Raw genomic sequence first — 25,467 nt, forward strand, 5'->3', positions numbered from 1 at the left:
GAATGTAGCAGTAGCAATTTTTCATTACTGTGTAATATTCCAGTGTATGGTTATACCACAATTGCTTAGATTTCCACAATTCTCTGTTGATGGATATTTGCACTTGTTCTCATCTTTCACCTATTTTAACATTTCTGTGAGCATTCTTGTTCATGTCTTCTCTGGGGGGCACAAGTACTCATTTTTCTTGGGGATATACTCAAGAGTAGAATGGCTGTGTCATAGGATACACACACGTTTTGTTTTAGTAGATACTATCAAACAGTTTCCCAAAATGTTTGCACACGAATAATCACTCTTGTTTAGACTCATACTAGTTGAAGAAACATCTTACTTTGTGCTTGGTGGGTTGCAAAGATTTATCCCTTTTCCAGGTAATAGGATTTGGAATGTAAATTTAACATTTTGACAGAAACGTCAGACTGCAAATTAGGAGTTGACCACAGTCTGTGCCTTTATAAGTCAATTGATTAAAACCAGATTTAGGAAATAATAAATATCAAATAGAAAACTGGTGTCTTCCGAGTGAGGACCACCCATGTTACCCCAGCCACTAAGCAAATCCTTACCAAGACTTTTCTGCCAGACTTTGTGAAAAAGGCAAATATTGTGTGGAAGATATTTTCTTGTTCTTGAGGGATGATGCAGGGAGTTGGGTTTTTCTGGAAAGAGCAGTTTCCTTTCTCTTGGCCCACCTGTAAATGAAAAGAGGCCCGTCAGAGGGTCAGTCTCAAGAATGAATCATGATGCGGGAGCCCCTTATTATAGAGGCAGGAGTGGTAGAACCCCAATTCACCTTTCCTCCTTGTCCATTTTGAAGTGAACAATGGCTGAAAAGCTGAAAGGCAGAAGTTGTAGCATCAACGGGGCCAAATAATAGAAAACGTGGATGTTAGGTCCCCCAATAATTGATGAGATGACATACAACATGCAAATGAGATCTGACCAGGAAATAGGAAGACTTAAGGAGTAAAATAAGCCTTATACTCCATGGTTTTGAAAGCACACTTAAGAACATCCTTACAAGCAATTCTCGTCTGAATGAGGAAAATGAGACTCAACTTAGGTCACTGGCCAACAGTCATGAAGTCAAGAACCCAGGTCTGGAACTTGGGACCAAGCCTGATCTACTGCCAGAGGTTTTCAACCATTCTAGAAAGCCCCCAGGGTGCTGTAAAACTCCTTAGAGGTCTTCCTAGAGAAAGGGAATGGGCAGCAAGCAGGACTGCTCTCGGTCCAACTCTAAAGCCAGTTTTGCTACCAAAACACTAACTGAGCAGCCTGTGCCCTGAGCCAGACGAGGACCGGCATGCTCGTCGAGCTCTTGGTGAGTGATTTGATTTTGCTTCTGACAGCAATGGCAATGGTGCTGAGTGACAGCAACATTAGAAACAAAACAATGGTGTTTAGTCTTTCGTGATGATTTCCTTAAGAACAGCACTCTTTTTGATGTTTAAATTGAGGAACTGTTGAAAAAAATGAAGTCTTCTTTATATATATCATCATCATATCACACTGCTTGTAGCTGAAGACTGGACAGGATGTGAGGTCAAACCAGAAAATTAATAATTAGTAATTCATAATTTAGGATTGTGCTTACAATCCCATGGCTAACCACAGGCACCTGTTAAACTGCCCTATCTATAATGCCCTTGAGTAAAATACAGTTGTTCAAGAATGTTTCACTTTTTATTCATGGTAGGGAACAAAAACTTTTTTTGCTGTTTTTTTTAACTTTTATGTTATGTTTGGGAGTATATGTGCAGATTTGTTATATAGGTAAACTTGTGCTATGGAGGTTTTTTGTACAGATTATTTCATCACCCAGGTACTAAGTCTAGTACCCAATAGTTATTTTTTGCTACTCCTCTCCTTCCTTCCAACCTCCACTCTCAAGTAGACCCCAGTATCTGTTGTTCCCTTCTTTGTGTTCATGAGTTCTCATCATTTAGCTCCCACTTATCACTGAGATCATGCAATATTTGGTTTTCTGTTGCTGTGTTAGTTTGCTAAGGATAATGGCTTCCAGTTCCATCCATGTTCCTGCAAAGGGCATGATCTCATTCTTTTTTATGGCTGCACAGTATTCCATGGTATATCTGTACAACATTTTCTTTATCCAATCTGTCTTTGATGGGTATTTAGGTTGATTCCATGTCTTTGCTATTGTGAATAGTGCTGCAATGAACATTCATGTGCATGTGTCTTTATGGTAGAATGATTAATATTCCTTTGGGTATATATACCCAGTAATGGGACACTGGGTCAAATGGCAGTTCTCTTTTTAGCTCTTTGAGGAATAGCCACACTACTTTCCACAATGGTTGAGCAAATGTATACTCCCACCAACAGTGTATAAGCATTCTCTTTTCTCCAAAACCTCTCCAGCATCTGTTAATTTTTGACTTTTGCCTTGGTTTTTTTTTTGTTTTGTTTTGTTTTGTTTTGTTTTTAGATGGAGCCTCGCACTGTTGGCCAGGCTGGAGTGCAGTGGCGTGATCTCGGCCCACTGCAAGCTCTGCCTCCTGAGTTCAAGCCATTCTCCTGCCTTGGCTTCCCGAGTAGCTGGGAGTACAGGCGCCCACCACCATGCCCAGAAAAAATTTTTGTGTGTTTTTAGTAGAGATAGGATTTCACCGTGTTAGTCAGGATGGTCTCGATCTCCTGACCTTGTGATTCGCCCACCTCAGCCTCCCAAAGTGCTTGGATTACAGGTGTAAGCCACCGCACCGGGCCCATTTTTGACTGTTTAGTAATAGCCATTCTGACTGGTATGAGATGGTATCTCACTGTGGTTTTGATTTGCATTTCTGTAATGACCAGTGATATTGAGTTTTTCACATGCTGGCTGTCTGCAGGTATGTTTTCTTTTTTTTTTAATTTTTATTTTATTCTTCTTTAATTAAAGTTCTAGGGTACATGTACACAATGTGCAGGTTTGTTACATATGTATACATGTGACACGTTGGTGTGCTGCACCCTGCAGGTATGTTTTCTTTAGAAAAGTGTCTATTCATGTCCTCTGCCCTCCTTTTAATGGAGCTGTTTCATTCTTGCAAATTTAAGTTCCTTATAGATGACAGATATTAGACCTTTGTCAGATGCATAGTTTGCAAATATTGTCTTCCATTCTGTAGGTTGTCTGTTTACTCTGTTGATAGTTTCTTTTGCTGTGTAGAAGCTCTTAAGTTTAATTAGATTCTATTTGTCAGTTTTTGCTACACAAATAAACTAACAATGCTAATCTATTAATAATGAATTATAAAACAAGACCACCAAAATTTGCTAAATTGATCTGTATTTTACCTTTGATCTGAATACATTCCAGGATTTACCATATATATATCTGAAAATAAATAAGGTGAAGTTTTATATCCTCAAGTTAAACTATTAGAATAGAGGATGTTGCCTATAAACGTTTCTCACAGTTTGCGACTTCTTATCCTTTAAAAGTGTCTAATACTTTGGAAACTACTTTAGTTTTTTTTTTTTTTTTTGGAGACAGGGTCTCTGTCTCCCAGGCTAAAGTACAGTAGTCCAGCTCACTGCAGCTTCAACCTCCTGGGCTCAGGTGATTCTCCTTCCTCCGCCTCCTGAGTAGCTGGGACTATAGGCACATGCCACCACACATGGCTAGTTTTTGTTTTGTTTTGTTTTTTGTTGGTTTCTTTTTTTCCGGTAGAGATGGAGTTTTGCCACATTACCTAGGCTGGTCTCGAACTCCTGAGCTCAAGCAATCTGTCTGCCTTGGCCTTCCAAAGCACTGGAATTACAGGCAGGAGCCACTGCACCCAGCCTCAATTACTTGATTTGAACCACAACCTTTGGGGAAAACACACTAGCCTGAAATGATCTCAATCAACATCGGGATTGGATGATTTTAAAGGTCACTAGAGGGAAATAATGGGGAGCAGGCAATGAGCTTTAATGAAGATTTGGTAATTATTCCTTGGGTTCAATTGCTGAAAGTTGCGATAAATATTGGAAAGCCCATTTTAGAAAGCAATATGTAAGCTGTTGATGTGGGGAGCAGCATGAATATTCACTTGCAAGACAAATGAGGAAAACAACTGCTGCAGTGCTACGCAAGTGGGCGCTGGTGTGTGCCAATCAAATTTCAGAACCAACATGGATTCAAGAAGTTCTGCATTTCAAATAAATTAGGCAAATTGTAGATGATATATTCTGGTAAACTGCTGACTAAAAATGTGGCTTAGAAATGATATCCAGCAATCTCAGAAGATGCACACTTGGATAAAATTATTTTGTGAAACATAAGAATGGAGAGTATTATAGATTAATATATCATTCTTATAAAATTTTAAGCATTCAACCACATGATTAAGTTAAGCATTATAAGCAGATAGTTGATTATTTCATTCATTTCCTCTAACTTCTTTTTATTGAGGTAAATTTACAGGCATTACAATCCACAGATCTAAAGGGTGCAGTTTGATAGATGATGTCACCCAGTAACTACTACCCCCATGAAAGTACAGAACTTGTCTATCACTCCAGAAAGTTCCCACCAGTCCCTTGTCAGTCAATTCCCACTGTCCACTCCCCCCACCTCAAAGGCAATCATAGTTTTGATTCCTATTAAGTTGGCAAAAAAAAAAAAAAGAGGGTTAAATTTACCTAATTAGGGAAACGGGGGATATGCTATTTGAGGCTTGTCCTATATTTAGGCATATATAGTACATTGTGGATGGGAAATATTTATGCTTATTGGGCGTTTGAGAATTTGAATGTGTGTAGTTGTGCTCTTAATATCCATCACTTTTTCGTTGGGAAGCCTGCAGGTCTCCACATTCCCTGTCTGTCTTCTGGCGTGGACATCTGCTGACAGACCACTGGAAACTGTTTTCTGCAGCCCTGTGGCACGCACATTCCTCTGCTGAGATTACGAGGCCTGGCCACCCAAACACATTTGGTCTGGGTTTAGAGAAACAGAACCTCTGAGCCCTGCAGGATGCATCCGTCCCTCATTAAAATCAGGCGTGGGAGCAGAGTTCCTCCTTGCTCTGCACATCGGTGCTTCAGGCTTCTAGGCAGGGAGAGGAAGCTTGGGAGCAGAGCTCCGGCCCAGCCAGCATCACTAATGTGCTTCAGGTGTGAAGAGCTGGTGCTGTCATCCAGCCACAAGATGCCAGCAGAGAGGGGTGGGGAGCTGGGAAAGGCAGGGCAAATGAGTGAGAAACAGTCAAGCCTCAGTGTCAACCCCAAGGGGCAGAGTCACAGCTCAGAAGTTAGTTTCCATCTGCCGCTGGGAGTTTCTGGGGTGGCCTGTGAACAGGGTAATGGCAATGGTGTGATGTGATGCAATGTGACACCTAGTCTGCCCCTGGTGGGATCTGGAAGAGGGAATGAGGACTGAGTCTGCGGTGAATGAAAATCTTGGCCAGTTGCGCTCTGACTGTGGTTACATGGGAATCACTTCAATTGGGGAAAGCAACGTTTTTCTGGAAGGTTCAGGGTGGTCCCCTTTCAAAACGAGACTGAAGGTTGCCTGGTGCTACATAAGTCTGATTCAGACCAGCTAATCCTATTGCAGTCGCACCTTCAGTCCTCAGCTAAAACTCAGGAACTCAGTACCTACTCAGGGTCATTAAGGTTGAGGGGTGGGGGTCCTCTCAGTGTGTTGAACAGGTACCGATGTGACAGCCAGGACAATAGTATCTAACACGTGCACGGCCCTTACTGCACGCCAGGCTCTCAGTGCTTTCCACACATTAACATTCAGTCCTCACAGCAGTCCCCTGAGGCAGGTGCTATTACTGTCCCCACTTTTTTTTTTTTTTCTTAAGATGGAGTCTTGCTCTGTTACCCAGGCTGGAGTGCAGTGCTGCAATCTCAGCTCACTGAAACCTCTGCCTCCTGGGTTCAAGTAATTCTCCTGTCTCAGCCTCCCAAGTAGCTGGAATTACAGGCGCATGCCACCATGCCTGGCTAAGTTTTTTTTTGTATTTTTAGTAGAGACAGGGTTTCACCATATTGGTCAGGCTGGTCTTGAACTCCTGACCTCAGGGGATTCACCTGCCTAAGCCTCCCAAAGTGTTGAGATTACAGGTGTGAGCTACCGTACCCGGCCTACTGTCCCCATTTTACAGATGGAGGCAAACTGAGAGGCAACAGGAGGCCCAATGACCACCAGAGGTCCCCCAGGTAGCAGGCCACAGAACTGGGCTGGGACACACGTCGCACAGATGCAGACAACTGCTTGTCACCGCTTTCCTGCACTACCTCTTAGGTGGAAGCTGGATGGGGCTGGGGCAGGAGTCACAGAGGAGTAGAGGTGGAGGGAAAGCTTCCTCTCCTCTTACTGTGGTCAGAGGAAGAAACCACTAGCCTGGAAACCTCAGCATTCTCCAGCCTGACCCATTTCCACCACTGTGGCAAAAAAAAAAAAAAAAAAAATTGACTCCTGCTTAGACCATGGGAGATAAAAGTGCCTGCTGACTGAGAAGAGGCCTATTCTGTATGGCCTCTTGGGCTAGAAGGGGGAACAGAGCATTCTGGAATGTTGTTTCTGGAAGGCAGCTGCGAGATCATGCAGTCCTTGTGGCCTCAGCTGACAGATAAGGAAACAGAGGTCCCCGAGTTCAGTGACTTGTCCGAGGTCACGTCCGGGCCCCAGTGAAGGAGCTCGGTGGTACAGACACTCTTGATGAATACTCAACAGTCTTGGCTTCAGCCCTAGCTCTGCCTGCTAACAGCTGTGCCAGTTTGGGTCTCCAGGGCCTCAGTTTCCTCATGTACCCATGAGGATGTTGGCCTATGTAGTCACTCAGGTTGTCCTCAATTGCTAATTCCTCACTTCATGAACTGTCTGTGCATTTTCATTACAGCAGGGGGCTACCTTATCTCATCACACAGATCAACAATGACTGACTATCCATCCCCCACAACTTGGTTTTCACTGCCCTCTTTGCTCAAAGTCAAGGGGATGTGATGCTTTTTTGTGTGTTGCAGACAACCGAAGCATCCTCGGCCAATGACCAACAATGTCATTTCCTTGGCTGGCCAAGGACTCTGTGGCCATCGCCCCCTTGCTCTTCTCTGCCCACTCACTCCTCATTTATTTCCCGGGCTATCGGAGTCCAAATGCTTCTCATGACATGGCTGCTTATCTCTCAGGGCCTCTGGGAGCTGGCAGAGGTCCATGGCTATCAGAATTTGATCAAAAAGACTTCACTAGGCACCCAAACAAGGACAGGAGGATGCAGGACATAGTGAAAACACTGCATTCTACCAAGGCTGGTACTGAGGGTTTTCTGTTGGCATCTGCCCTCCTCCTTACCCCAAAGAGGACATTGTGCAAACTGAAACTATGAGATGGTGGTGACTGGGGAAACTGTCAGGAACCCTGGCTGCGGGAGCCCAAGGAGTGACCATCTCTTGGTGGCAGAGTCTGGGTCAGCCTCAGTCAAGGGAGCTGTCATGTCAGAAGCCACCATGGTGCTGGGCCTCTGAGAGGATAAAGTGTTCCCTGTTCACTCTAGGGGATCTAGCAAGACCTTGCTTCATGAAGTACTGGGTTTGAAGTGTGAATCAGGGCTGATTCCATAGGTGTGATACTGAGAAAGACAGCAGATTCTTTGTTTCAAATGTTGTTGTCATCTGATCCCAGGTGGAGAAGGGAAGTCAACAGCTTTTACTCCCCAGGCTGAGGTGGTCTGATAAAGGGCTTGGAGGAAACAGGGCATTTCTATGTTGTAGGCTCGGGAGAGGGAACTCAATCAGGTACTTCTAAGAGTTGTCTGTTGACTCAGAGCAAGAGAGAGGGCACAGGTTTCCCCCCACAGGGCCCCAGAAGACAGCAGCCAAACACAGTCCCTGTGCCTGGGTCTGCACACTGAAGAGGTAGAAAAGTCCTCTGATCTTTTTTCTAAGTGCCATGCTCCAAGCACATCACCCTGGGAAACTGCTTATGGTCCCATCTCTACACTGAGTTCAGGTATCAGTGGAAATAATACTAACATTAGGCGCTGTTCTAAGAGAACGGCATATGCTGAATCCTTACGGCACCCATGTGTGGAGGGTACTACTCTCAGGAGGGTGACCATATAATTTATTGTCTCAATCGGGACATTTTTGAGGTTCAACCAGCTAGAACAGCAACACAGAGACATTTATCAGGGATGTGACAGGTAAGCTTTAACTTCTGGTCGCCTTAATTTCCACCCCTTTTTACAGATGAGAAAACTGAGGCCGAGAGAGGTTATGTAACCTGTCATGTCTGAGAAGCCCATCTCCAAAGTCCCCACCAGGATGCTCTGTCCCACTCCATCTTCCTTGTACCAGGCTGCATAGTTGCTCTTCCACATACTGAAGCCCAGACACGCCCTGACCACCACCTCACTGTTTATCCATTCACAGCCCCTCAGAGCACAGCTCCTAATGAGATTATAAATCTTGTCTACAAATTTCTCCCTCCACCAGGAAGTCAGCCCCTCTCATGATCTGACTCAGAGGAGGTGGCATTGCAGGTGGATCTCAAAGGATAAAGAAAACTTCTCAAGAGTAAAGGGAGGAGGGAGAAAGGAATTCCAGGAAGAGAACAGCATGTGCAAAAGCATAGAGGGGCAAACTTGAGACCTGAGTCTAGAGAGCCGAGGAGTTCAACACAGGTCAGGGACTGAATGAATGCTGGGTAGCGGTGGCCAGAACAGGGGCAGGGGAGATGGGCCTGGACATGGAGGAGGGCATGTGACAAGTCTTACGTGTGGCGCGGGTGGAGGTAGTTACCTAGAAGGTTAGAAGAACCAGGGAAAGCTTTGAAGCAGGAGAATGTATGAGAATGTATGATTTAGATTATGTGGATTAACATCGCTCAAAAATAAAAAAATAATTGCAGCTTTGGTATGCAATATTATTAGTTTTTTGTTTGTTTGTTTGTTTTAGACAGAGTTCTGCTCTGGTTGCCCAGGCTGGAGTGCAATGGTGCAATTTCGGCTCACTACAACCTCTGCCTTCCGGATTCAAGCGATTCTCCTGCCTCAGCCTCCCAAGTAGCTGGGATTATGGGTGTGCGCCACCATGCCTGGTTAATTTTGTATTTTTAGTAGAGATGGGGTTTCACCATGTCGGCCAGGCTGGTCTCAAACTCCTGACCTCAGATGATCCCAAAGTGCTGAGATTACAGGTGTGAGCCACCGCGCCTGGCCTATTAGTATATTTTTAACAGGCAGAAGCATGGATGCCTCTACCAGTTTGCCATTCTACCAGTATCAATCCCATCAGCTGGCTGGGGTTCCAAGGATAGGGAGGGTCACCAAACTGTCCGTGGCTTGATGCCCCTTGAATGTGTGCATCACCAATAAAAGGAAAACAGAAGATTACATTAGCAGAGGAACAAATCCAATGACAGTAGTGATCCCCATGAGCCACGGCTGGAGTCATCCCCAGTGTGGTTTCTGGGTAAAAAAAAAAAACTAAAAACTACGATCTAAAAGCTATGTTTGTTGAATTGGCTTGGATTAAAGGGGACCTAGGTTCATTTTAGAATAACATGTGTTTCCTGTTAACTCACGTTTCTGTGTTATTCATTGACTTTATGTTCTCTGTTACATCCCTGGGCCACTTTTCCATATCGTATTACACCAATCACAGCTGATGGCAACGGGGTAAACATGACCCACCCCCTGACTTATCGCTTGCTTCTCTGAAGTCACACGCTCCTTGAGTTTGAAAACTCAGAGAACGTTTTGAATGCCTACTTTGCTAATTCAATTACCCATTGCCTACTCTGAGAACCAAGGCATTGAACGACAGTAAGCCTCTATTCCAGCACAGGAGGCTGAACACATACCATAATGGCTGTGGTGACATTAATTTTAGGACTTCAGGGTTTGAAATAAAGATAGTACTCATACAATAACTGAGAAATGACACCAGCTGGTTGACTAGCCTGACCTAAGGTGTCTAGTTCTAGAAAGATAAATAAGATAGCTTCACATTATCCATCTAGAAAAATGCAAACCATGATTCATAGTTGCTTACCAGCCTTAAAGAGCTCTTCAAATTATATCTCATGTTAAATCATGTTGTATGATTTACTATTGTTTCTTCACATTGACCAAAGACTAAAATATGATAATATTAATGAATCCTAAGGCAAAAACTTTCATGTATCACCATTCATTTCAAGACCCTGTACTAACGCAGACTCAGGATAACCTACAAATGGTGAATGCTCACAGGCTCTGTTCATTTACTCAGATTTTTCCATTGCAATGACACTGTTTAATATAAACCAGAGAAACAGCGATAATGATCTTAGATTGCTCCTTAATATGAACATGCCTAACTTCATGTTACTTGCACGTGCATCATCCCATTTGAAAGTAATGAGTTTTCAATGGCATTCTTCGGGAGATCCTTCTGAAGAATGATGGGTTCTTTTGCTTTGTGAAAAGAGACTGTGTTCATTAGTGCACCAAGTTCGGATTTTCTGACATTTACCCCTCTGTGTAGCTAGTGGTTCCAAGGTGTTTATACAAATAGACCAAAGTCCAAAAAAAGAGAAACAGTCTGATGATCACAACAACATAAACTAGGCTTATATAAGGCTCTGGCTTTGGACAGTCCCTGCTAGCTTCAGTGTTCAAATAAAGAGTTCTATCTTTGAACTGAAACGGGTAAACAAAATCACACAACAGCCCACTCCAAACCTGCAGAGCTGGGGATGGAGCAGGAGGAGCAAGAATGACCTAGTATCACTTAAGCACAGAAAGGAAAAGAGAGTAACTATAGATGTCTTCTCTCTTTCTAACTGAAAACTGTCTTCTAAATAAAATACTTGCTTTCTCTAACCCTTTCCCCAACCCTTAAGGCAATCATCCCTGTGAAAAGTGGTATGGGGTCTGAAAAGGTCAGGGTGTTACTGAGATCAAACCTGAAACTGAAAATAAAGGGGCAAAGCCTCCAGACCAATGTTTCAGAGGAAAGGTGGAGTATAATCCATTACACAGTTTTGACTTCTGTATGAGGCTGCTATTATTTCTTGAACAATTTTGCTTCTCATGATAAAAGCCAGAGGATTTCATTTCCAACAGCTTTATGGTTTGACTAAAACAATGCCCCTGCATCCTCCCTTCCTCCCTCTTCCTTTGCGTTTGACAGGCCAACATGCTGGAAAGTCAAGAGTGCAGGCCACCACCACCAGGCTGCCCTGTAAAATGGGATGGCCTTTAATTAATTTACATGTAATCAGAGAAAGACAAGTTCCCCAGACGAAGCCCATTTCCCAGGCATGGGGATGGCCTTTTATTGGCGTTAAAGCGATACAGATGGGAAGTAGTCTCAGAGAGGCAGTGACACAAAAGAATTTCCAGATGCGGTCAGATTCTCTTTAGTGAAAAAGCGATACATAAATATGTTATCTGAGCACTTGACATGCATACCAAAAATGTTTTCCTGCCACAGATAATGAAATATTTTGGAAGCAGAATGGTCTGTTGATTTGGGTAATAAATGTAGTAGTAGCCCCCATATGAGATACAACATGGTCCTTGGAATTGTATCTGCTTGTTTAAATTCTGGTTCTAGCTCTTGGACCCATCTTAAGGTAAAGAATGAAGCTCAGACCCATCTTCCCTTAAAGGCTAAAGCAGCACACCTATTGATTCACTGGGTTGTTTCTGCATTTCCTGCATATATTGCTTTATTAGTTCCCTTTTATCAAAGGGTAAATCACACTCATTTTCTGGATGCCATGATTCCTGCGTCGCCATCTGTCTAATCTCTTCCCCCACGTTTCTGAGAGTACATACACCAGAGCAGTGAAGAGTGAAACCTCGGTGTCATTTATTAAGTCTCAAGTTTCAAGGACTTCATGGGAGGCCTGAAATATGCTTTAGGTCATAAGTTTAGATTAAAGAGAAGTAAGTGAGGTTGGCTCCCTGACAACTGGGGAGATCATTACTTCTTAGCATCTAACAATGTTGAGGCAGTTCCTTTTGGTCTGAAGAAACTTGGGGTGTATGTCAGAAAAGTGTTTTCCTGTTTTTGTGCTTCCGAAGCATACACAATTAGTCCTTGGAAGGTTAAATGAGAACCATGTGTTTCTCAGCAATGACCGATGAGCTCTGTTTATCCTCAGTGAGATTTCCTGTTATCGACTTTGGTAACAACCCATCACCCCTGCCATGGCAGGGCTCTGTGTCATGTTGCTTTTAAGGAATGAGCGCAAGCGAACTCCTCACCACCAACTTTTAACGCCTATTCATGTAGCAGACCAGAGAACACCAGGTACCTACACATCGGCATTCAACCGGCCCACACGCTGGCAACGAAGCGTTAATGCTTCCAGATCTCACAGCAGCTGTGAGCACAAGACATTTGGGCTCCTTGATAAGGCCGGGCGCCTTCAGTCAGCAGGGGGACAGCACTGCTGGCTTGATTTATTCTCTCTGGCCACACGGGTTAAAGGGCAGCCTCTGAACCACACTGTGTACGGACAGCCAGGGCTGAAGCTTACCCCCACCTTCTAGAGGGTGTGTGTTGAGTGTAACTTGTGCACAGAAACACACACGCTTTCTCCCTCTAGCCAAGCTCAAATTAACCAACAGCCTAGGAACGTAACTCTTGTTCCAGAATTCAATCAGCCATCTCCCTTCTTTGAAGTGTTTGGCTTCTGTTGAGAAAAAGATTTAAGGCAAACCTAATCCTGACCCATTTCAGGAACTTGACTATTCAGCTTGCATTCATACATGTGCAGAAAGAAGAAAATGCAAAAGAAAAACAAAAGAAAGTTTAGGGCCATTACTGAGATCAGCAGTGTCTGTGTGACAGACAGAAAGGGGGAAGGAAATATGTATTCACATCCCTGACCACAGCTTGTAGGGTTGAAATTTGCTGTAAGAAGCCTTCGTTTCTGATAAGTAATTCAATCTCTTTTTTCAAAATTTCACCTTCTTATTCTCACATTGAAATTAAGGCAACCTCTGCCATGGGTTAAAGGAATTTGTCAAAATATTCCTACTGGGGGATCTCAAGTAGAGATGGGGGGATGTCCTGGAGCCAATCCCCAGGAGATACAAGGGGTGATTGTGCGTCTGAAGATGCCACTAACAGAGTGGAAGCAGCCATTTCTTTCATTTACGTGAGCACTCACTATGGTCTCGGCACCAAATGCTGGGGATACACAGAGAATAAGACCTTACCCTTTACTCTCATGGTGTTTTTAATCTCGTGGAAGAAGACTGACGATAAAAGAGTAATTTCATATAGTGACGAGTGCTACGAAGAAAACAACATACAAATGGGATACAGCGTAATGGGGGTTTGCAACTTTAGGTAAAGTGTTCAGGGACGACTCACTGAGAAAGTGAACTCTGGGCTCAGATCTGCATAATGAGAAGGAGCCAGCTATGCAAAGATTGGAAGGAACAGTGTTCTCAGCAGAGGCAGGTGCAAAGGCCTTGAGGCAGGACCATCTGCGAAGGCATCTGGGAAGGCTTGACAGAGAGGACATATGAACTGGGTCTTGAAGAATGAGTGAGCTTTCCACAGCCAGAGGGGAGGAGAAGCCACTAGCAAGGGCAGGGGGCCCAGGGAAGTGCATAGTGAGAGCCTTCAGCAGCCTTCATAGTCCAGGGAGGCTGGAAGACAAGGTCAGGGGCGAGGGACCATTGGAGAAAATGGCCTGGAAAGGTGGGTGGGAGGAAACGCGGGGTTTTGGACCTCATGGCTTTGGCCATTAAGATTACTTTAATTTTTTTTTTTTAAACTGAGAATCTCAGGAGTGTTTCTGAGCATTATACAGATAAATTATTAGAACTAGAAGTTGGCGTAGAGAATTATTAGGACTAAAGTTCTCAGACGGTAAACCAGGTTCTTACAGCCTGAGTGATAATGATTCGTGATGAGGAGGGGTTGCATGAAGAGGCATGGGATTTGCTGCCAGTTTTGAATTTTTATTTGGAGAATATGGAGAGAACAAAGAGGACACCCTAGGATGGGAAAGAAAATTAAAGGAATTGTAATCTTTTTTGGAAGAGAAGGGAGAAGTCAAGGTAATAGCTTAACTTCTCTATAAGAGGGAGCTAGGCAACTGCTTTTCATTTTAGCTAAGGAAAGGTCATGGGGCACGGAGAATTGTAGATAGTCATAACAAGGGATTTGAGGGATACCAGAATGGCTTAACAAAGAGAACTTGCTGGAAAAGTGGTTCTGTTGTACTGGGGAGATGTCTCGATTGTATTTTGTCCAAAGGTAGAAGGTTGGATCATACAGTCCCCCAAATCCAACTGTTCCTACATGAGAGGGGTTTCTAATCCTTGTTAGAAGGAACCTCTGACCCAGAGAGCTGGCTTGGTACAGTCAGCCCTTGACTTTCTACAAAAAAAAAAAAAAAAAAAAAAAATTGAGGGTGAAGGAGAGGAAAAAAGAAGCATGTGTTCACGATGGGGAAGAGCAGCAGAGATAAAATGTGCATTGTTCAGTTTTGTTTTGGGTGATTTGCCGGGTTGTTTAAAGTGCCAGGCCTGACTCTTATACAAGTCTCAGCTCCAATAAGCTGGCTGCAGGGGAGACTTCTTGTTGCAATTATCCTGCAAGCATAGCTAAGTCATAAAATCCAGGACTTTTCTGATGTGAAATGTGCAGGCTTTAAAAATCAGTATCACTGTCAACTGCTGTTGCCAGCAAAATAAGTGATTCACATTGTGGCAGAAAACTCCCCCAGAGTGAAAGCTAATGAGAACACACACAGAGACTTCTGGATGTCCAGTCAGAATCCCACACAAGGGCAGCATAGGGGCTGGCATTTCAAAGGTCAGAAATCAAATAGGCTATAATCAAGGGGGAGATAATTCTCAGGAAAGACACAGACTTGGCAAGGACTTCATAGGCAAAGAAGATCTCATTGCAAACTCCTGTAAGATAGCTTTGGTCCCTGCAACTTCTGAATAAAGGTCTCCGTGAAACTGTCCCTGATCACTGCATTTAAAATTACAACCTTTCCCAATCCTTATTCTCTTACTTTTTAAATTTTTCTCCATAGTATTTACCATCATGTAATAAACTATACGCTTTACTTATTATTGTCTTTCCCCACCAGAATGTAAGCTACATGAGGGCTGGAAATTACTTTTTGTCTGTTTTCCCTTCTGCAGCAGGTGCTTAGCATATGCTGGGTGCAAAGTATTTGTTGAAAGAACGGGCATGTGGATAAAAATATCCCCACAACAGCCTCTCGTGGTGAGGACTGTCATCACCATTTTACAGATAAGAAAATGGGAGAGCAGAGATTTAAGTCTCATGCTTCAGACCAGTGCTTCTTAAATATGAACAGACAAAGGAATCCCCGGGGATCTTGCTGAAGTGAAGGCTCTGACTCAGCAGGCCTGGGTGGGGCCTCAGTTCTGCACGACCGTGCCTCAACTTCCAGGTGGTGCTAGAGCTGCTGGACAGCTACACACCCAGACAAAATGACAGCGCAAGACCCTGCAGGTGGCTGAAGGAAATCAAAATGTTTTATCCCCAAATAGATTTCTTTGACATAGTTTGAAATGGCTGCTGCAGGGCCAGCAGACAGAAGTGGCCTTGCAAAACTATCACTTGTAGGGAAATTTTGCATCTGTAGAGAATCTCCTTGAATGCAGCCAGGCCTTCTCTTTCTAGGCCTTTCCCAGATCTAGGACAGATTTGAGTCCGACACCTTTACAAGTCTGAAAAGAAATTCACCATCTACTCTCTCTAAGGATTAAGACCTGGAAGGTTTCATCTACATAACAACGTCACCGTTGCTAGCCAAGCCTCCATCTTTCTCTCCCCCATAACATGTCTTGCCATTAAAACCTGGTTGTGGTCATGCTCTGAGCATGCATTCTTTCTATAACCTCAAGATGGTATATAAGCTTCCATACCTTACTAGGGGGCTGGGTCTTCATTCTGAAGCCTCCCCTGTATACAAGTTAAATAAATCTGTGTGCCTTTTCTCCTATTAATCTACCTTTTCTGAGTTGATTTTTCAGTGAAAAGGACCAAGGTTTCCACACTGTACAGTTGTGGCAGGGTGAACCCCCAAATTGGGGTTTGGCCTGGGAGGGCCAGTGGGTTTTGGCTTCCTAAGGGAAAGAATTTAAGAGGCAGCCCAGAGAGTAAAGCGAAAGCAAGTTTATTAAGAAAGTAAAGAAATAAAAGGGTGGCTACCCCATAGGTAGCACAGCCCCAAGGGCTGCTACTTGGCTATTTTAATGGTTATTTCTTGATTAAATGCTAAAAAAGGAGTGGATTATTCACGAGTTTTACAGGAGAGGGGCTGGGAATTCTCAGAACCCGGGGTTCCTTCTGTTTTTAGAACATATAGAGTAACTTCTACAAGTTGCCATGGCATCTGTAAATCGTCGTGGTGCTGGTGAATTATCATTAGTGTCACCATATTGATTCTGGCTGGCTTCAGCTGGCTTCTTTACCACGTCCTGCTTTATCAGTGGAGTCTCTGTGACCTGTGTCTTGAGAAACAATTCCTGCTGAACTCCTATTTCATGGTGAATCCCACTGTTAAGAGTGAACATCAACTTAACCACTTACCAATTTACCTTGGCCTTCCCCCTAACTCTTCCTCGCCTCAATCTCCTCATGAAATTATTATGAAGATTAGATTTATTTGTTCTTGTAAAGTACTTGATACAGTATCTCTGCACTATGACTATCTGTAATAAGTTAGTAAGAATTCATTACTTTTTGGTCTGAATCTAACAACTTTCTCTCAGAATCCTAATGGGACATTATTAAAGTTATGTTCTACTTCACCAAAATAGGAGAAGTCAACATTTATGCTAAGAACCATGATAATATAAACCTACCATCAGAAAATTAGAAGTTTCTCCTGGATATATTATGTAAAGGTTTTGAGACAGGTTCCTAAAAGTGGAATTGTTGGCATTCGTATTTTAAATGTTGGTAGTTATTGTCAAATTGCCTTTCACACCAGCAGTATTTGAAAGTGCTCATTTCTCTTCATCTTAACCGACAATGGATCTTAACAATTTTTTTAGATTTTTGCCAGTTTAATGAGGAGAAAAACCTCATTTTAAGTTTGCATTGCTCTGATTACCAATGAGGCTAGGCATCTTTCTATATGTTTATTTGCTATTAAATTTCTTCTTGAACTCCTGGCCTCAAGCGATCTTCCTGCTTCAGCCTCCCAAAGTGCTGGTATTACAGGCATGAGCCACCACACTCAGTCCCTAAAATTTCTTCTATGAATTTCCTGTTCATATAACCTCAACCATTTTTATAATTTTTGCTCTTTTCTGTATTATTTTGTAGAAGTAATTTATATATTATCTGTTACCCATGTTGCAAATATGTTCTCCCAAATATCTTTTCCCTTATATTTTGATTACATAAAAGTTTAACGTTGTTATAGATTTAAATTTGTTAATCTTTTCTTTATAGTTTCAGGATCTTATGACTTGCTGAGGAAGAAGAACTTCCCATCTAAAGATTATGAAAATATTCAGTTTTGCAAATACTTTTTTTTTAACATCAAACTTTAATTCACCTGATTTTTGTTTGTTTGCTTGTTTTTCTGTGAGGTACAGGCTTTCTCTAATTTCTTCCCAAATGGATAGCCAATTGTCTTCAAATCATTTACTGAAGAGTCTATACACTGCCACTGTTTTGGAATGATATTTCATCAAATTTATTTTTCTGCCCCCTTTTCTCTATCCTCTTTCTCTGCAACTCCAATTGTGTATATCTTGAAATACTTTGTGGTGTCCCACGAGGCACATCAAAGGCCTCTGGGGCTTCAACCATTTTGCTCATGTTTTATTCTTTATTCCTTCTGTTCTTCAGATTGGATAATTTGTACTGTAATCCAGCTTCAAGTTCACTGAATCTGTGTCAGCTCAAATATGCTACTGAGTCCCTCTAATGAATTGTTCATTTCAGGTGTTTTACTTTTTTTTTTTTTAAATTGAGACAGAGTCTCACTCTTTTTTTTTTTTTTTTTTTTTTTTTTTTTTGAGACGGAGTCTCGCTTTGTCACCCAGGCTGGAGTGCAGTGGCGCAATCTCGGCTCACTGCAAGCTCCGCCTCCCGGGTTCACGCCATTCTCCTGCCTCAGCCTCCCGAGTAGCTGGGACTACAGGCGCCCGCCACTGCGCCCGGCTAATTTTTTTTCTATTTTTTAGTAGAGACGGGGTTTCACCATGGTCTCGATCTCCTGACCTTGTGATCCGCCCGCCTCGGCCTCCCAAAGTGCTGGGATTACAGGAGTCTCACTCTAGAATTGCTTGAACCCAGGAGACAGAGGTTGCAGTGAGCCAAGATCACACCACTGCACTCCAGCCTGGGCAAAAGAGAAGGCTGGAGTGCAGTGGTGTGATCTCGGCTCACTGCAACCTCTGTCTCCTGGGTTCAAGCAATTCTCCTGCTTCAGCTTCCTGAGTAACTGGGATTACAGGCACATGCCACCACTTCCAGCTAATTTTTTGTATTTTTGGTAGAGACAGGGTTTCACCATGTTGGCTAGGCTGGTCTTGAACTCCTGACCTCACACCTGCCTCGGCCTCCCACAGTGCTGAGATTACAGCCATGAGCCACCGCACCCAGTCAGGTGCTTAACTTTCTTTTATTTATATATTTTTTTGAGATGGAGTCTTGCAGTGTCATTCAGGCTGGAGTGCAGTGGCACATCTCAGCTTACTGCAATCTCTGCTTCCCGGGTTCAAGCGATTCTCCTGCCTCAGCCTCCTGAGTAGCTGGGATTACAGGCATCTGCCACCACGCCTGGCTAATTTTTGTGTATTTTTAGTACAGACAGGGTTTCACCATGTTGGCCAGGCTGGTCTCCAAATCCTGACCTCAGGTGATATGCCCAACTCAGCCTCTCAAAGTGCTGGGATTACAGGCGTGAGCCACCATGCTCAGCCTGTGTTTTACTTTCAATTCCAGAATTTCCTCTTGGTTCTTCTTATAATTTCCATCTATTTTATTATTCATTTATTTAATTTCCACTTAATTTATTCATCGATATTATTACTGATATTCTCTATTTGATGAATCATTGCTGTCATACTTTATTTAAACTGATTTTAGTTCTTTAAACATTTATAATAGCTGCTTTGAAGTCTGTTAAATCCAACATCTGGGTTCCTCAGAGACAGTTTTTATTAACTGTTTTTTTTTTCTTCCTGTACAGCACATGAGAAATATATATGATATACACAGTGTCTGTGTGTGTATTTAATTTGGACATTTTAGATAATATATTGTAGCAATTCCGGATTCTTACCCCTCCCATTTCGGGGTAGTTGTTACTTTTTTTGTTTTGTTTGTTTAGTGACTTGCCTGGACAAACTCTTTGGAGTCTTGTTTTTCCTGGGGTGTGCAGACTCTGATGTTTCTGCTGGCAAAATACATATTGCACATATACATACACACACACACACACTTATCACTTGTTTTTATTTTTAAGTCTGCTTTTGTAGGGGTTGTCCTGGATCAGCACAGCTTAGAGATCAGCCAATGACTGGTCAGAGGCTGTATGTAAACATCTTGATCTAGGAAGGATTTCACCCTCCCCTGGTGTGTCTGTGTGTCTCTGGGGAAAGCATTTGAAGATCAGGCAGTTTACAGTCAGCTTCAGCTCTTACCTTCTGTATTCACAAATCCTCAGGGCCAATCAATTGATTCTCTTGGATTTTTTTTTAGGGAGACAATAACAATTTTTACAATAGGGATACTTTTTTTTTTTTTTTTTTTTTAGAATAAAGGCTATCATTTCTTTTTATTAAGGCCTCCAACACAACTAAACTGAAGAGACACTAGCAGTGACTCATGCTTGTTCCTCCCTTAGCTTCAAGTTTCCTATAGGTTTCTGGCAAAGGGTCTTTGTCAAGTTAAGGAAGTCTCCTTCTATGCCTTCCTTACCGGAAATGTAATAAAATATTATGAATAAATGTTGAATTTAATTTTTCACTTTTTAGAAGCCCTTATCAAGATTATCATTTGGTTATTTTTCATTTAATCTTTTTAATATTAATAATAATATATAATGAGTTATATTAATCAGTTTCCTCATGGAGAACCAACTTAGCATTCCTGGATTTCATCCTATTTTACCCAGAATATATTATTCTTCTAATAGGAATCAATTTGCAATTTATTTAGAACTTTTCTATCTGTTTTCAAAATGAGTTTGGCTCACTGCTTCCTATTTTTGTGTGAGTGTGCCCGCTCTCCATTTCTGGTTTCTGTACCAGGGTTACGTTAGTTTTCTAGAATGAGTTGCTTTATCTTTTTCTACTCTCTGGAACAGCTTATGTAACATAGGAATTATCCATTCCTTGAAAGCTTACTAGAACCTGCCTATATAGCTATCTGGGTCTGTGATTTTTCTTAAGGTATAGGTCTTTGTCTACTTTCCCATTTTTTTTCTAAGATAATCAGTCTAGTTGGACTTTTTTTTTTAGCCTCATGCATATTTTCTTAAGATTTTATCTTTGTGTGAAAAAAATTGTAAAAAGATATTTTGTTGTTTTTTCTTTGTTTGTTTTGAGACAGGGTCTGTCATCCTGGCTGGAATACACTGGCATGAACATGGCTCACAGCAGCCTTGACCTCCTGGGCTCAAGGGATCCTCCCACCTCAGCCTCCCAAGTAGCTAGAAGCACAGGCTTGTGCCACCATGCCTGGCTAATTTGTTTTTTATTTTTCGTGCAGACAAGGTCTTACTTCCTTGTCTAGGCTGGTCTTGAACTCCTAGGCTCAAGGATCTTCTTGCCTTAGCCTCCCAAAGTGCTGGGATTACAGGTGTGAGCTAACCGTGCCCAGCTCAAAAGATGTTATAATTTTTAAATCTTCATACAAGTATGGTAATTCTTTAAAAAGTATTTCTAGTGTTGTTTTTTGGCATCATCACTCTTCTTTATTTCTTGTTGAAGCTTGCTGTAGGTTTGCCTATTTTTTTGGACAAAAAAATAGCTTTTGATTTTGCTAATGTGGAATATTTTTGTTGTTATTATTATTTTTTTCTATTTCAGGATATGCTTTGTCTTTAATAATACCTTCATTTTATGTTCTTCGAGTTGGGTTTATTTTATTGTCCCTTGTCTAGCTTTTATGTTGTCAATTTAGTTCACTTATTTTCAGTCTCCCCTGTTTTCCACAGGTGAGTAGTGGCATTTTCCTCTGTGCTGGTTTGGCTAAATCCCATTGGTTTTGACATGAACAACTGCTCACTGTCGTTCACTTCTAATTTGTTTGTCCCTTCAACTTTGATTTCTTTTTTATCTAAAAAGTTCATTTAAATGGTGTTTAAAACTTCCCAAGTGGATTTGTTTTCGGTTGTTTGCTTGCCTAACCTTTTGTTTTTAGCTTCCAAGTTTATTGCATTGTGGTCAGAGACTGTGGCTTCTATTGCTTTGACTTTTAAAATTCTATTGATACTTATTTTTGTGTTGTTGTACATTGAATACTTTGTAAATGTTCACATCTGAAAAGAATGTGCATTCCTTTCTGTTAGGATCTCTGTTAATTACTCCATATAAATCAGTTTCTTCAGTCCTTACAATGTGAGATAGGCACTACTATTAGCTCATTTTACAGACGAGGAAAATAAGATTGGGGAGTTTAGGTAACTTCCTCAACAAGGGAGCAGTAATGAAAATCAGACATTCTGACTCATTCTGTCTTGGTCTCTATATAAGTGATCACAACTCTAGTTGCATTATTCAAATACTCATTATTTTACTCCTACTTGTGTGATGATTTTTGAGGGGAAAGCAATAAATTTTCTTGCAATGACTGTGAATGTGTCAATTTCTTTTTGTGTTTCTATGTCTTTCTATGTTTAAAGCTATGTCGTTGGTTACATAAAATTTCATTTATGTTACAAATTCTTAGTGGACTAAATCTTTAACACTCTGAAATATATTTTCTTTTGCCCTGTTTAATGTTTGTGGGTTTTGGGCTTTAATGATACTTCATTTGCTGTTAATATTGCTATACCTGATTTCTTTGGGTTAACATTTGCCCTTTTTTTTTTTTGAATGCCTTACATTCTGGGTAACTTCGAAGGTGTATTTCTTACAAGTTATTTGGTGCTTGGATTTTTAAAATTCTAATCTGAGAGTGTCTTTCACTAGGGCATTTAATCCATTATTATTTTGATTATTGAAATAATTAGGTTTATTACTTCCATCTTATTATACATATTTTTTTTCTTCATAAATTCTTTCCTTTTGGATTGTTTTGAATTTTATTATGTTTTAAATTCTTCTTCTTTAGTGGTTTGGATGTCTTCAATTGTTTTTTGTTGCCCTTAAAATTTTACATATTTAAATATTTATTTTACAAAAGCCTTGAGTTAAGTGGTACTTAAACTTGTCCCACCAAGACAAGAATCTTGACTTGCTTTCATTTCCATCTCTCTTGACTTCTAACTCTTATATTATGATCATCTGATATTTTCATTCCAGATTGCTATTTAGAAAAGGAATAAGTTTAACTGGCTTTTTTGTTCTTCTTACAATACATTCCCAGAAAATCCAAGTTTCTAACCCATTACTTTATTCTTTTATGTTTATTCTACTATACAGCTCATACTGAGGTTTCATCTGAATGATCAAAATTTTGAATTTACAAATCTCCAGTTTATTCTGTGTCATGGAAACACTGTCTTTTTGCATTGCTCTGAAGACATCAGTCTTGCTTATTGAGAAGCCTTCTGTTGGCCTTGTTACTGCACCCTCTGGTATTAGTTATTTTGATTGCAGTTGCTGCCTCTCTACCCTGGTTGATGCTCTTCCTCTGGTGGGCGATTCTTGGAGGTCTACTCATCATCTGTCTGTCCTATTGACTGAGCCTGCTTCTGGTGATTAGGTAGTGGGCAGCATTTTCAGGAGCAGTGTGCAATTCAGCACAATGGGAAGCACATGAACCTTGGAGTCAGAGAGACCTGGTTACAAACCGAGCTCTATTTTTTAGCAGCTGTGTCAGGTTGGGCAAATCTTTGAGGCTTGGTTCCTCAACTTGGGATAATGACCTTACCTTATGGAGGTGCCATAAGGATTAAATTTGACAGCACATGAAAAAGGCTATTAAAGGCTTGGGACAGCAATAAATGGTATTCATTTTTTGGGGGGGTCAGTTTTCAGGAGTACTTTCTTCCCTCTTTAGCCTTGGATTCTATCGACTGATTTGACGGCCCCAACTTAGGAAGTTCCTCCAGGTCATCCTTGGGGAAAACAATTCATTCCTCTATTTATGTCTAATTTTAAGCTCCTGTTATTGTCAGTGATATATCAGGTGCATATTTTCTTCATAGGGATATGAACAGCCCCACTATAAATTAATTGAAGTTCCCATATCAACTGACTCATTGTGGGATACCCATCGTACATCCTGGGTAGCCCTGTCTAGTGTACGTGCATGGGGAGGGACAATTTTACAATTTACTAAACTATGAGTCCTGGCACCGACCTGGAATATTCTAACAGATGCTGGTATTCATGTCATATTGAAATCAATATCCTAATGGTACCCTATGGCAAAGACATTGATGTAACTCCTTAGAAAATTATCATTCATCCCTACAATTTTACCTCCTGGAAATCAGGTCAGTTCTTTAGAATCACTGCCCCATAGCAAGAACAGAACAAGCCAGAGAGGCCAATATTTTCAATTGGTTTTACAGGAGGAGGAAAGAATGGTATGACATTTATTTTATATCTTTTCTAGACTAACACTAGAGTTCTTTGAAAAACCCAGTACTTTCACCTTGAATAAAAGTTCTAGCCCTTCACTCCCTGTTAGCTATCATTTCTGACTTTTTCCCTTTTTGCATATTAACAAGAGCCAAATCCCAAAGCCGTCTCCTCCAGTGTGAGAAAGCCGCTCACAGACACAGGTTTTTAGCTCCATCAAGTGAAGCTTGCAGTCTGAGATAAAGCTCCCATCTCTTCCCTTGAACCTTCAGGCATTGTGAGTCAAACTTAACTTTGGAAAGACCACTACCCTCTTCCCTTCATGAGCCATGAAGCTTGTGACAGATGTGTTATCTTGATGCAATCTTAGACCTGCGCTCAGGGGCTATGCTACATGGCTCGCCTCTGCAGAAGAATGGCAATAAAGTGAAGCAGTTCAATTTTTCAAGTCAGTTCTGAAAAACTGAGAAGAAGGTACATCTTCACTTCAAAACGAAATCTCTAAGGAGCAAGTGGCCACAGCCTGCCTCCCACAAACTGTCTGGCTCACTCTATTTTATTCCTGGAAATCAGGTGAGTTTTTTAGAATGACTGTCCAATAGAAGGAAGAAAGTAAGCTAGGGAGGTCAATAGCTACTGCTCATTGCAGCAGGCCAAGGGTGGTTTGCTGACAATGTCCATGACATACAGTTAGACTCTAGTATCAAACAGGGAGCTTGGCCTTCTCCATGCCTAAGTCAGCAGATAGGAAGGTTCAGGTCTACAGCACACACACGATGTACCCAAGAGGAGTGATTAATTTACAAACTGTCAGAGGAAATGACTGTGGTTTAGTATTCTCTGTCATTCTGCCAAAATATCTATCTCTGCACATCTGCAGAAGGCACACAGAACACCTACTCTTGCATATTTGTATAAGAGCTAGGCAAACAGAATGGAGAACTAGGTGTAGCTCCCAACACAGCAGATACTCATCATACACTCACACATGGTGACTGTTCCTCTATCTGGAATGTTTTCGTCTTCACCTGTTCTCTGGGTGAACTCCACATTCTCTAAGCCCTGACTTGAAGAGCTTCCTTTGTGAAGCACTGAACCTTTGTAGCATCCTTGGGCCTGGGCATGCCTCCATTATTGCGTTTGTTATATGGTATTACAATGGTATTTTATGTATTAGTTTCCTGCAAGACAGTGAGTTCTGGGGCAGATGTGGGACTTATTCCTCTTCTTGGAGCCTCGCACGTAATAGGTGCTTACTGAGTCAGCGTTTGTGAACAAATCAAAAATGATTTGTTATTGGTAATTTTGCTATTTTAGATAGACTAGAAAGGTCTGCCACTCTTCTCCTCTATTATTTTCATGATCATTACAATCTGGCTTCCTGATGGACAGACACTAGGTCCACAGTGACCTGTTTCCTTTTTTTCCTGTGCTGTGGGAAGTCAGAGTAGGGTCCACACAACCCCAGTGGGTAGGAAGCACTGGAAATTGATAGTCTTTCCTCAGGCCACCACTGTGGCTCTGTTTTTAAGTTAAATACAAGCACAGCAGAGGGGCTCAGAGACATTTGCTACATGGAAAGAAGATCACGAGCCAAGGCTGGGAGTTTAGAGTGGTTACACTTCATTAGGCTCCCCATAAAAACCTCCCATATATAAGCCAGACACTCTCCACTTACAGACAGCTGGACCTCAAGAAATCCTTTGGGCAAACACAAAAGACTCTTTGGTGAAAGCTAGAGGCAGGTTGGTCCTGCCCAGGGACCCCAGAAGCAGCCCCAGAGACTTCTAAATGAATTCTG

At 41.8% G+C, this 25,467-nt stretch overlaps 1 protein-coding gene across 3 annotated transcripts in view; it reads right to left on the minus strand.

The window, feature by feature from the left end:
* ITGA9 (integrin subunit alpha 9) overlaps positions 1–25,467 on the minus strand; it is a 384,455-nt gene that overhangs the window by 45,996 nt on the left and 312,992 nt on the right. For all 3 annotated transcript variants that reach the window (XM_007971773.3, XM_007971776.3, XM_037988454.2), the window contains exon 24: positions 570–695. In XM_007971773.3, the coding sequence (XP_007969964.3) occupies positions 570–695 (126 nt within the window). The remainder of the gene's footprint in view (positions 1–569; positions 696–25,467) is intronic.

The sequence above is a fragment of the Chlorocebus sabaeus genome, chromosome 15 (genome assembly GCF_047675955.1).
Source record: "Chlorocebus sabaeus isolate Y175 chromosome 15, mChlSab1.0.hap1, whole genome shotgun sequence".
Lineage (NCBI taxonomy): Eukaryota > Metazoa > Chordata > Mammalia > Primates > Cercopithecidae > Chlorocebus > Chlorocebus sabaeus.